We start from the raw sequence: 13844 nt of genomic DNA, 5'->3' as shown, positions 1-13844 counted from the left end.
CTTGGCAAGAGGACAGAAGTGCTGTCCTCAAGGATGAATGTCAGGTTCAGCATGATCGCTACTCACCACTCAGATCATTTGGAGGATTCTGGATGGATTCAAACCCACCTAAGTAGAGATGAAGAACAGATCTGGTGTTAGGTCAGGATGGGCCACCAGGCCCATGCCTCCAGGTGTACCCCAGACCAGTGGCCCCTTAGGAGACTTGGCATTTAAGACCTTCAGTCATCATTAAGGAACAGGGCAGAATTATCCTTTCACCATCATCTTAAGAGCTGCAGGGGCCTAATCATCTTGTTTAACCCATGCACTTTACAGTTGGGAACCAAGGTATACGTGAAACTCAGAGTCCCAGAAGAAAAGCTGGAAACACAGGCTGTATGTCAAGAGGTGTGGGTACTGTAAGGGGATGGGGGGTGGGAACAGTGGAGGCTGTGATCGAATCTGAAGATCAGAGAGATGCGGCTCCCAAATCTCTCAGCGAGTTCACGATAGAGCCAGGACACAACTCCCAGCACAGAGCATGTGGGAGCACATGGTGCTTCCTCCCACTTCCAAATGTATCACATCCTTGCTTCTTCCCTCCTCCATTCATTCATCATTCATCCACTTGTCAGACCTTGGTTCCATGTAACCATTCGGCTGGACACTGTGTTTGTAAAAGCGGCAGGGGCGAGGGGCCGGAAGTGAAGGGCGAATAAAAAGGAGCAAGGATGCATCTGAGGATGAAGTAGAGGATGGGAGAATCTGGAGTGCAGTTTTAGACATTTGGGGTTTGAGGTACCTGCAGGAGCTCTAGGCAGATCATGATGTAGGTCTAGAGCCAAGGAGAAAAACTGAGACTTTGCAAACACAGGTTTGTGACCCACAGCAGGTCACACATTGCTGGCCAGAGTCCCAGGACTAAATGTGATCACACAGGTGAGGCATGTGGGGGAAAAGAAAAGCAGTAAGGGGAGTGAGGGAGGGGGAGTTTGTTACTAAGCCTGAGCAACTCACTGGCAGCCAGTAGCCAGTGAGGGAGACTGAAAAGGCACAGTCAGAGAGAAAAGAGGGTTACAGAGGCCAAGGTGACTTAAAACATAGCCACCCAATGCCACCAAGTGCAGCCGGACTAGGTAAGAACCAAGAAGACAGCTTGGGTTTGGCAGTGAAGAAGTGACCGCTGTTAGCTAAAGCAGCCTCAGCGGAACTGTGGAGTGAAGGCTAGCTTCACACTTCACAGGATGGCAGCTGCTCGAGGGAAGATTCTACCTCTTCTTAGCAGAGAAGTAACAACTGTCTGTGCCACCACCCTGAGTTCTCCAGTGAACTTTGAGGACCAGCAAGCCCCTCACCAAGTCAAACGTTTTCCTGCTGTTCTCCAGAGAGGGCTTCTCCAGAGACTGTCATTGCAGAAACTCCAGATCTGCAACCCCCAAAGGGTAGAAAGCCCCGCAGCTCAAGATGGAGAGCTGTAGAGCTTGGCTAAGGAGAGCTGTTCAAGCCCCCGGCCTCTCTGATGTGCAGGGGCACATGACCCTCATGGGCCACCTCTTCTCTCCTGGCCAGGACACCAGGAGCATGAGTGATGCGCAAGTTACAAAGTGGTGACCCCTCTCTAGGAGGAAGAATTACAGAGGGCCATCCTTCCCTAGGTGTAAGCCTTGGGGAAGCTGCAATTTACCAACAAGATATTCTCCTGCTGCTTGCCTTCGTGCTGGGGCAGCCTGCACAACCCTAAGGTGCAGACTGCACGCCGCAGAGCTGCATTCCTGATCTTTGAGTGAGAGGCAAGTGCTGTCTGGGGCCTCCTCTTGCATCCTCCCCACCACTGGACCAACAGCTGGCACAAATCATGATCCAAGTCCGCCCCCTAGGCCTTCTCCCCAGGGAACACTGCTAGTACACCTCAATTTTCAGACATCAGGCTCCCATCTACTAGGCAGTGCTTACAACTCTAGCTTCCTGCTCAGCCTCATAAGGCAGTGTGAGCTGCTTGTGGCTTGTGGCAAGAAAGCTCTGCTAAGGCAGGGTGCTGATGCCTGAGGCAAGTGCTTTCACAAATGCTCTTTATACACGGACAAAGCTCTCAACTCCCCGCTCTACTCCTGGGAGATGGCCCGAGGGCCTTTTCAGCAGAATCTCTGGCTGTATCCATAAAATATGGATCATCTAATCTGGCTACACAGGAGCGGACACAACGTCACCCTCGATAAAGAGATGGGAGAAACAAAAATTCTTCCTCAAGTCACCATCAATGAGAAAATGTACTCCCTGACACAGAGCAGCAGGCCTTTCTCAAAGTAAGGGAAATGTATATCATTCAAGCAGTCAGTCTGTCCTTCAGACACTACTGAAAACTAGACAGTTTGTCAGAGGAATCTTTCACAATTGTTGAGATCTGATTCTGTGACATGGAAAACATCCAAGACTAACACATCCAACAATTCAGTGTCATTTTGTGTAGGGGGAAGTGTGGTAAAGTGGATTGCTCTGACTAGCAGTTCTCATCCTAGCTCAGGCACTAATTCCTTGAGGCCTGTTTCCCGATCTGTAATGTGAGACAAGCAATCATCCCTTAAGGCCTTTTCACAGCGGTAACATTTGCAGCCCCACCCATGTCACCGGGGGCCTACTTCAGTCCTAGAAGGTACCTCAGCCAGGACTCAGGAAGTTCTCCTTTCCCATGATTAGGAGGGAAGACCCAATACAGCCGACCACCCATGATATAGGTAAGTTGGTTTCATCATGTCTCATAGTTCCCCTGCAACCCCAGAATTACCTGAAATCTGAAGTGAAATGCTGCTAATCAAATACGATTCAGGTCATCAACAGAATAGTGGTCATGGCCACCCAAATTCATGAATAGGATTAGAATATTCCTGGTTAGGGACACTATCTTATTCTTGAGGACCGCAGGCTTTTGAAGGTGTCTGAGGACCAACACTCACTGAGCCGGTATACAGATGTGATGTCAGTGCGAGCAAGAGTGTGGAGGAAGCTGCAACACTCAGTCTGCTTATCACTTCCCAGGGCCAACAGGGAGCATCTCTCCTCATCACTGAAAAAGGCAAAGTTCCTGCTCCTGCATCGGGGCAAAAAACGTAGAGACAGATTAGTACAAGGCTTCAGACTCCATCTCCTCTTCTCTAGGATGTAGTGGAGGATGCAGAAAAGCCGTCGAGCCATCGGCCCGTAGATGAAACTGGATTCCTCATCTCACCGTTGCATACTGTATTTATACCCCCCAAAAAGAAGAGCTATTGCACATCATGCTGGGAGAACTGAGGGGTATGGTTGTCCGGTAGGTCAAAGTGGGGATGAAAACACCCCTCCTCTTAAAACCCCATCTCCCAAGAAAAACAAAGCCCCTTCTCTCAACCTCTACCCATTCTTTGAGACCCCATGGTACCCATCTTTAATGGAAGAAAAAGGAACTGATTGCTCTAAATGGAAGTGTTGAAAAGGGACCATTTACAAAGTTTATTTGTCCTTAGGTTATTTCAATAAAAAGTGAGGGACAAGTGACACAATCTAGAGGAGCAATGAAGAAAATCTGACCATAGTCAGAGGAATCTTTCACCATTGTTAAGGTCTGATTCCATGGCATAGAACAACAGTCTAGTCAACATTAAGAGGATTGGAATCGCTAAGGGAAAGAAGTGGGTAAAAGGAAGATCAGGGGAGCTGAAAGAAATGATTATAAACAATAGAGATCTTGATACTCATGCTGTTGTATAAACTAACTGTTAAGCCTAATTTGCTTACTGGAGATTTGTTACAGAATTGAGTAATTTAAAAACTAATAGTGCCTTAGAAGCTATTGGATTGCCTCTATCTGAACAATTTTTTAGGCCACTTTTAGTTCTAAAAAGAGAATGTTTTAATGTCAGAACCCATTTTTAAAACAAAATTTTAAAAAAACAACAAAAAAAAAACAGATACTGTTATTTTATTTAATCCACACATTTGCCATACAAGGCAGGTACTACTCTTATCCTTTTTACAGATGAATAAACTGAGGCACAGCAAAATGAAGTTGGTGGTTAGGGAGTGGTAGAGCAGGACATAAGAACTTCTCTAGTTAAAGCAGTGTTCAAGGAGGGGACGGGATGGGGGTACTGTAATCAGCCATCACCATTTGTCCCCATAACTCAGGTAAATGTAGTTTGAAAGCCCGTGATGAGAAAACTAATAATAGCACCACACTTACCGGGCCCCCATCTCCCTGGGCTGGTCACTAGATTCTCCCCAATACCATGGAAGCTTCTAATCTCAGAACAGCATGTAATTGAAATCTACAACTAAATTCAATTGGGATGAGTTGATCCCGAAGTTTTACAGATCTCTTCAATTTTACAATGTATTCCTAAATTTACTATTTCATTTACTGTTGATAACAACTTTAGGGTGCAGGTTTTTTCAATCCACGTTTGTAGATTAAGAAAAGGATTCAGAACGGTTCAGTGACATGCTAAGAATTGCATGGCTAGAAAGTGGTAAAGCTGAAACTAAAACTGAGGTCTTCTACCTCTGTGTGCATTGCCTCACAGCATCTGCTAAAGTCCTGAGTTCCAAGACAACTTAGAGAATTTAGAATTTAGAGAAAGGCCAAGAAGCTTAACAAATTGCATTTGAGATTTCCAAACATGAAAACTGGGTTAGAAGAACATGGCAAAGCTTCTGGCAATATGGCAGGTTGAAGGGTTCTAAAAGGGCCACTCTCCCCCATATCTACAGAAAAATCCTGCATAAAATGTAACAAAGATGACTATTTTAGTACATTCTTTAAAGAAAGAAAGGGAAATCACTGGAAGCCAATAACAAAAGCAAAAACCAAACCTAGACTGGCAGGTAAGAGCGGATGGCCCAGAGCCCCTGGTGGTTTCAGCTGGGACTTTGGCCTTCAGAACTGGGGTTGACCTTCTAATGCCCACCCCAAGGACAGGAGATGTGACTCAGACCTGCCTGAAGCAGGGAGCCAAATTAAACTCCCTGGAGTCTGAAAGGGTTCAACTGCTGTAAAGAGCAGATTGGAAAATTTCTTCCTACCTGCCGAGAACACAGTTTTCATCTATTTGAGTTCCTGGAAAACATCAAACACCTAGGCTTCTGCCACTGGGACGTGTGGGATCTGAATTTCCACTACCTGGTGTTGCTACCACGTTCCAGGAATTAACAGTAAAAAATCAGTCCTGGATCATTACTCCCTAAGGTTCCAGGAGAAGCAAATGCAAAACCTAGTCAGCAAGGTTTTCTTCAGTCCAGGATCCATATAAAGCCCATCTTTTAAAATGTTGAAAATTAGTTCATGTAACAAAAAATACAAACCATGCAATAAAATGAACTATTCACAAAGAGAGCCAATAGTGCACAAATAACTATATTAACACTAAAAAAAACTAGAAATGACAATAATCTGAAGAATTTATAAGAGTGATTAAAAAGGTGAAATAATAAGAAAAAATAGAAACTACAATGAAAAGATGGAACTCTGTGAGAAGAAACAGCTATATATGAAAAACAGCAAAATACAAATCCTGGAAAATGGAAAATAAAGGCACAGAAATAAAGAACTACGTGGGTGGGTTAAACAGCAAGTTTAGTCATAGCGGAGGTGAGAATTAGTGAAACTGAAGATTATGTCAAGAAAACCCATCAGAATTTAGCCTGGTGTGACAAAAAGATAAAAAAATACAAAAAAACTGATTAAGCAAGAATGAGGATAGAATAAGTCCAACGTACCTCTAATAGGAATTCCAGAAGAGAGACTAAAAAGAATGAGAGAGAGGCAATATTCAAAGGAAGAAGGACTGAAAATTTTCCAGAATTGAAGAGAGACATGAATCTTCATATTGAAGAAACCCACCAAGTCCTGAGCAAAATAAATAAACATAATATCATTTTTAACATGATGTCCATTTCTTTATCCTTACAGGTCTTTTGAAGTTGTCTATTTCTCCTACGCCTCCTTTCTTGGTTTAATTACTATTGACAGTTCAATTTCATGGAATGAATGAATTAAATATAAAAGATAACATCATAAATTAATGAAATAAAAACAAAGAAAGTAGAAGAAAATAATCAAGGCAAATGTTGTCATTAAGGAAGTATCAGTATAAAAACAAAAACCAATAAAGATGGTCAACGAAAGAAAAAATGATTCTCTGAAAAGACTAACAAAATGGACAAGGCCCTGGCAACATGGATTTGCAATTTTATATTTAAAGTTATTTTTTCCTGCAAACTTTGAAGATGTTATGCTATACCTAGCTAAATTATCATTCAAGAATATATTTTAAGTATTATATATATTTAAGACAGGCCAAGACTCAGGACTGACAGTATTTATAACCCACAGATCTTCACTGAAATAGCTACTAAAATAGATACACTGTGAAGAAGCAGTGGACAACCTACTGTCAATATGTAATAAAATATATTACACGTAGACACAACATGCAAAGAAATGGCTATGAGACCAATGGCAAAATTATTAGTAGCAAAAATAGATGCCACAAGAAACTGAATTATAAAGACACAGGCAATATGAAGAATAAAAGAGGGGATGTAACAAAAGAATGTTTTCTAACTGTAATACTCTCAAATACTAGCTTTTTTCCAACGTTCTTTTTGGTTTTGAGTACATGAATTTATAAATCTTACTTAGTTTTTTAATTTAGGCACATAACTATACACACATCCTTTAGGGAGTAATATACAAGCACAAAAAGAGAACCTACACCGAGAAGATGGAGACTTCAGCAAAGGCTGAATTTCTTCGCAGACCCTGACGCCCAACGAACATAGAGAAAGAGTGACACCCAGTGGCCAGTCGGAAGGCAGCGTGCAGAGACTTCAGCTGCTTACTTGCGTGAAGTTGGGTCAGTCCTCTGAGCTCAACACCCATGTTTCGGTTGCTGTGATTCAAGGAGCTCTGATATCTGGAGAGTGCTTTTGGGGACCGGCAAGGGGCCGGTTCCCCTCTTCTCCTTGTGCCACCCCGCCCTGTTTTCTGGCTCATTTTCCCCTTCTGTACCAAATGTGCAACCTCTGGTGCATTGGGTCCCACAACTGACCAGGCATGGGAGAATATCGTAGTCCACCTCACACAGCACGGGGGACACTGTTCTTCAGTGTGAGAGGACCCTTACAGCTAAGCCAGTGAAAATGTGATGACTGAATTAATTCAGTAGTGCTGACTTACTGTCATTTGAGGTAAATTAGCGTGAGGTGCAGAAGTCCAAATAGAAGTTATGAAAATGACACCTGTCCCCAATATCGTATTAAAACTGCCTCTCCAGATCACCACCCACAACAATGGCAATGACACAAACAACAATAAGAACAAGTGCCTGTGGATCATACACACACACACACTGTGCCAGGCACCATTCTAAGGTATTTGTGTGTATTATTAGCTCATTTAAAGTCACAGCAATCCTGTTAGGCAAGTGCTAACATTCTACACATTTTACAGATGAGAAAACTGAGGCATGGAGAGATAAATGTATGTGTCCAAAGACACAGAGCTGGTAAACCAGTGGAGGCACAAGCTGTACTCACAAGGTCATGAAAGCCTTTTGGGCAGCCTGACTCCAGAACTCTGTAAGTCATTTAGCTACTGTGCTTCCGGAAGACCTCCCAATGGCCAGTCCCAAAGGCCTTTCCTCACTTGGCCCTGCTGTGTCTCTCTGATGACAGCACAGGTGTCAGCCCCGCCTCCCCCGCAGCTTGTTTCTTCCTCTCTCTGGCTCCACTGTCTCCTCTCTGCGTTCTCTCTTCCTCTGCTCTGTAAATGGAGGCATCCTCCAGGGTTCTTCCCCCATTCCTATTTTCCATTCTCTTTATTCTTTCTCCCTTTCACTGGGACTTCTCACCAGAATGTATTGGATTTAATGTCAGGATTTAAAATCACCAGGACATTTAACCAGAGTTCACTGGATATAATGTCAGGATTCTAAGGTTCCAGAGGGAAGGCCTTGGGTTCAGCCCCTTCACCTCTGGGGTCCTCACTTCCCCCTGCGGTAACATGAAGGGGTGGCTCAGAGCAATGTTCTCACCTTGGCTGCCCACCAGCCACACCTGGGGCGCTTTTATCAATACCATTGCCCAGCCCCCATCCAGACCAGTTACATGACAGCCTCTGGAGGGAGAACACAGGTATCCATATGTGTACAGCTCCTGGAATCTTTGACTTCCTGTCCACTGGTCCTCAGCAGTGGCCTCTCCTCTCCATTCTCACCATTTTCTAAGTGCCACCCTGGGCTTCTCAAGTCTCCTGCCTCCAGATTCCCCCTGATGATGCACACCTACCCCGAAGCCAGGTTTTATTTCCTAGAGAAAAGGTCCAGTCACACAATATGTCACTCTTGCTCAGAGACATGCAGTGGCTCCCCATTCTCTGCCGGGCTAAGGACAGGGCCCTGACACAGGCATTCCCAGGTTTCCAGAGCATGGACCCACCTTTGCCGCCCCAGTGCCCTTCTGGTAACTTCCTCCCAACTACATGAGTCGTTCTTCGAGCACTGACTCACTTTTCTGCCTATGACCTCTTTTCCCATCAACATCTGTTGAAATATTTTACATTGTGCAAATCTTAATTCACATGTCACCTTCTTCATGAAGTTCTCTTGATATCCTTTTCTTCCTTACAAGTCCCCATAGTTCTCCATCCCTCTCCAGGAGCTCAGTGAGTGGTCTTCCTTGTTTATAGTTATTTGGACTCCCACATTTCTACATGGAGAAAATAACCTTCTGTCTCCTCTTCTCCCCATGAAGGGCAGGGCTTACACGGAGCTTCTGCCCCTTGGTCTGCTCTCTTCATTGGCTGTTTCCCACAAGAGAAAGAATTTCAGTCTCTGTTCAGATCCTTAGACATTTCTTGGACCACATTTTCCCAGTGTGGGGAGTTATGTTGAGTCAATGTTAGGAGCCAACTCTCCCTTTCCCCATGTACTTCCTGCTCCCAGGCTTTCGACTGTTTCCTATCCCCACTCCAAAAAGATGGGGCGATACCCCATATCTCTGTCCTTCCATGACAGGTTGGGTGGAGCAGGCTGGCCACCTTCTCCTGATTGGCCAGGCAAATGGGTCTGCTCCTCAGAACCAGCCTTTCTGGGTTCAAGGCAGAAAAGAGTAAGAGAAGCACTCTGCCCTCCTAGCCAATGCTGAAGTCACACATTGGCATTCAGCTTGACAGCTGAATGAGTGAAGATCTATATGAGACCTACCTCCCAGCCCTACGTGGGATCAGCACACTGCCCGTCTATTATTCCCCGTGTGTGCCCTTCCTCTGAAGGGGCCCTGTGGTTAGACAGGGTGGGTAGCAGGATCCAAGTACCAAAACCGCACCCTCAGTGCTTAACAGCACGCCCTTTGTCTTGGAGTTTTGCTTCCCTCCTTGCACAGAGGAAGTCCTCAGTGACCACCTGTTAAAATAAATTGAACTGATGCATTCTCTCCTTTCTATCAGTCTCTGTATCAACCTTGGTGTCAGAATGTGCTTTTCTGGCTCCATGTTACCAGGGCACCCTCGAAGCTCAACTGCAAATCTGCTCAAAGAGAGGAGGGAACCCTGGGAAAGGCAGCCCAGCTCCAGGATATGCTCACTGTCAATACTCACATTGGGGAATAAGAATCAGGATCTATGTTCCTGGTGGGGACAAAGCCCACTTGTCCTGAACTCGTCGACTTTCCAATGAACCACTGAAGCCCAGGTATGACAAAGCCAATGATTTCAATGCTTTCTCCCTGGTAGAAACTCAGTTCATCCTTTTCTTCTGGCTCATAACTCTTCATGGCCTTACAGCGTCCTCTGCCTGTGGAAAATAGCACAGAGATCAGCTACAGAAGACGTGAACAGATGAGCCTCCCATCACCTTCCAATGCAATAGAAAATGAGGGATTCCCAGACTTTAGAATGTCAAGGACCAGTAATAGTTCACTCCTCTCCCCACCCCAAAATTGGCAGGAATGACTCAGCACAATTGGCTTTTCGTTTTGCCAATCTAGGACATATTTTTAAAAGAACTACAATCCACTTTCACCGAAGAAAAGATGTCTTAACAAACATAAAAAAAGATATTCTCAGATAGTGGATATGCCTTAAAAACGAATAAACGTAGCTTATAGGAAACTGGAAAGCTTGCTGTATTGTCCTGGTTTGTCTGATTTTGCAACTGTCATGTAAACGCTTTGTCATGGTTGACACAAATCCACAGACCAGTGTGTGAGAACCACTCGACCAGAGAAGCTTTCCATGTCCTTCCAGCTCCCTTGGCCTCTATGACTCTCAGTCTCCCCAACTGTAAAACGGGGATAATAAGAATACCTGCTGCTTATAAATATTAAAAAGAATCAAAGAGATACAGTGCACAATGCCTGGTACCTGGTCAACCCTCAATGAACATTAGCCTCATTACCGCTGGTGGAATAGAAAGCTGCTAATGACTTAGAAGGATCTAAAAGACTCCCTTTCTGACTATGGTAATTACTCAAACTGATAAATTGCCTAGCTAAGATCTAGCAATGACCTTTTGATAAATGTTTTTCTGTCCAGTTTACAAAGTACAATCTGCATTCACTTTCTCAGGTCTTCCCAAGAGCCTTAAAGGGCAAGGAAACGATCAGAATCCCCTTTTCCCAGATTACAGAGGGAGAGAGAGGGTAGGTGATTTGCCTAAGGATTGTATGTGTGGCAAAACCGGGTCAAGAACTTAAGTCTTCCGACTGCTAGTTAGCCTCTCTATGAATCCTGCCCTGGTGGAGATAATGGCTTTTATGTGTCTTAGTTTCGATATTTGCTTTAGCTTCTCTGCTAAAGCTACTAGCCTATTTTTTCTGACATTTTTGGTCAAGTTTCTAGTTTGTGTTTTCAAGATCAGAAATTCCCACTGTTCTAAGGGTTGATGGGATCTACCACGTGTTAAATATCTACATTGTATAAGAAACTGTACAGAGTGGTTTATGGATGTCATTTTGTTTGGTTCTCATAACAACATTGAAGTCGGTTTTATTGTATCATTTTACTAATGAGGAAGTTGCAACATAGGGCAGGTGGATTGGCCAAGACCACCTTGGTTTTAAGTTGGGGAGCCAGAATTTGAACCTAGAACTGACTTCAAAGCCTTGCATTCTAACTACAAGTCTGAACTGCTTTAGGAAGCCAAAAATCTGGTTCGTCATCAATAACTGATTAGATCTGATGTCTTGGTTCCATAATCCTTCTATTTCTTTTTTTATGTTATTTGGGTTTAGCACTTATAAAATTGTATTTTGTGGTAGGAGTGTGTGGGAGGGGGGTGAAGGGGAGTTCTATGGATGAAGATGAACAGAAGGTATTTCTAGATGTCTAAAAAGTGTTGGACTTCATTATCCAGTAGATACATATCTACACTACTTACAGATATGCGTGTGTATACACACATACAGAGATTATTTAAATTGTGCGTGTGTGTGTGTGTATAATTCATTTATTCAACAAATTTTTACTGAGTACCCTTATGTGCCAGGCATTTCTACTCTTCCTAAATTCAAAGTTAATTTTACAAAACTCCAAGGGAAATTAGAGAATGTTTTGACCAGAGATTGAAACAGGCAACCCACAGGCTGCATTTGGCTCATAAAACATTTAATTTGGCCCACAACAGGCTCTTTTTTCACTCATGTATCTTAAAATCCCTAATTGTTCCTGCTATTCCCTAACACCTTCCATCCAGGCCCCCTAGCATCTGTGTGTCCTGCCCACACCTGTAGGCATTTGTAGCTGCCCCCTGGATTGAGACCTCTCATTTCACAGGCAGGGAAAACCATGTGCACAGACAGAAACTGGCTTCCCTAAATCCAGTTCCTAGCAGAGACAAAACAGAAATTCACATCAACTGACTCTAAACCTGCAGATAAAATTGAGAGACAGGACAACATTATCTCCCTAACAATACTATGTTTTTGACTCAGCCGTACCAATCTGATAGGAGCCTGTCCAATCCCTCTTCCTGGAAAGGCCACAGCTTCCTGGATAATTCTTTAGGAACCACCTGCCAATGAAAATATGGGGTTTGCAAATACGGATTTCAAAAAATTGCAACAAGGAACAGAACAGTCCATCATTATAATGATGATGATGAGTATTGTTTTTTCTCTTATTTAAATGATAGCAAACGTTTATTGAGAACTTACTTTTTGCCAGGACATGTGAAAAGGTGAGAAGTTAGCAGACCTGGGATATTTTGTGACTCCGAAAGTAGTTTGTCAGTTAAATAACTAACGAACAATCCCTTCACATTTGAACTGTCGGATTTCTGCCAGAGCCACACACAGGTCCATGGTGTGAGGTAATGTTTACTGTCAATCTGTATATTTAAGTTTATCATATCCTCCAGCAGGAATTCTTAAACTTTAGTGTGAAAAACATCTCCTGGGAAGTTTATTTAAAATGCAGATTCCTAAACTCAACCCCAAGAGAGTCTAAGGAGGCCCAGACAAGTGGTCCCCAGTCCATACATAGAGAAACACTACATTGGCAGTCATGTGGTATATTTGCTCCTAAGTACAATGCCCATCTGAAATTTAGAGTTGTTACAATGCCCATCTGAAATTTAGAGTTGTCTCCAATTTCATCAGATTGTACAAACCTTGATTGTTAAAAAAGAAGAGAAAAAGACAGAAAGATAAAGAGCCACCCAGAATCTGTTCTCTCCTCCACACTGTGGATGCCCATATCTGAAAGCATGCCTACTCTGTTCTGTGCAGACCTCAGTCTGCTCTGGGACTTGCTCCCAGGAGGCAGATGGCTACTCACTGGTGGAAAGGGAGAGGCAGAGGCTCCAAGGCTGACACCAGTACCAGGCCCCGCTGACCTGTCACCAAGGACACGCCTTCCAGCTCGGACCCTGCTTCTGCCATCTTCACTGAGATTAACTCATTCTTGCAAAGTGTCAAGCACTCCCCTTCCTTCTCAGCTGGTGGAGTCACAGAGCACAGGGCTCTGCAGAAGAAGTGGCCTGTGGATAATGAGAAAAGCGATGGTTTTCCAAGGAGTAGCAGGAAGTGAAAAGGGATTATCACACGAAGTAATGTTTCTATCCAGAGCTGGAGTGCTTTTCCTCCTGGAAGTAAAGCAGACATTTCATGGGGGAGACAGTAAAAGAGGCCTTATGATCCCAGGAAAGCTGATACCAGGAAGAAAAAAGCCATTGAGAGGGAATTCAGTTTAAACAGACACCGACATTTCTAATAATCTATGAGAAAAAGGCTTAATTGGGACTTTATCTTGAAAAAGGGATGAAAACTTGTGAAAATATGTTTATATTGAACAGAATTTCATTTATTGTTGCAACCTCATGATTAAAATTAGAACCAAAAAGGAATTGATTAAATTAGTTTGGGTGAATATAATTACTCCAATAAGTTTTATAATAGCATGATATTAAATTTTTTCCTTCATGCAATATTTGTGTAATGCAATCCTAAGAAGAATCCTTTTTGCAAAAATATCATATGCAAATCTGGCTCTTTCCATGTGTCTGTGATGTCATCAGGCTTATCCACCTCATAGTTGTTAACTGGTAGATGATAACCTTGATGGGACTCTCACCTATAAACAGATCAAGAGGTGCTCCAAGAGGTTCCTCAACATCACCTTCCTCAATCTCATAAAAAACTTCAAGTTTTGCAACATTTGCAACTTTATTTTACAATCAAATTTTATCACATGTTTGGAAAAGTGTTTCTCGATTTTGGATAGACATTAGATTTATGTGGAAAACTTTCCAAAATATGCCAATGCCTGGGCCCCGACCTTTAGAGATTTAATGGGCCTAAGTGGAGCCCTGACATGGGTATCTTAGTAAAACTCTCCA

The 13844-nt window shown here is 43.4% G+C and overlaps 1 protein-coding gene across 4 annotated transcripts in view; it reads right to left on the bottom strand.

Annotated features, from left to right (window-relative positions):
• Positions 1-13844, bottom strand: part of LOC105466895 (SH3 domain and tetratricopeptide repeats 2) — a 91323-nt gene that overhangs the window by 56385 nt on the left and 21094 nt on the right. For all 4 annotated transcript variants that reach the window (XR_011624586.1, XM_011716063.2, XM_071098238.1 and 1 more), the window contains 5 exons: positions 12785-12986; positions 11947-12020; positions 9608-9803; positions 2934-3067; positions 67-108 (listed from right to left, as the gene is read on the bottom strand). Coding sequence is in view for 3 of the 4 variants with exons in the window: in XM_011716063.2 (XP_011714365.2) it covers positions 67-108; positions 2934-3067; positions 9608-9803; positions 11947-12020; positions 12785-12986 (648 nt within the window). In the remaining variant the exon portion in view is untranslated. The remainder of the gene's footprint in view (positions 1-66; positions 109-2933; positions 3068-9607; positions 9804-11946; positions 12021-12784; positions 12987-13844) is intronic.

The sequence above is a fragment of the Macaca nemestrina genome, chromosome 6, assembly GCF_043159975.1.
Source record: "Macaca nemestrina isolate mMacNem1 chromosome 6, mMacNem.hap1, whole genome shotgun sequence".
Taxonomy (NCBI): Eukaryota; Metazoa; Chordata; class Mammalia; order Primates; family Cercopithecidae; genus Macaca; species Macaca nemestrina.
This window is presented reverse-complemented; position numbering and strand designations above follow the sequence as displayed.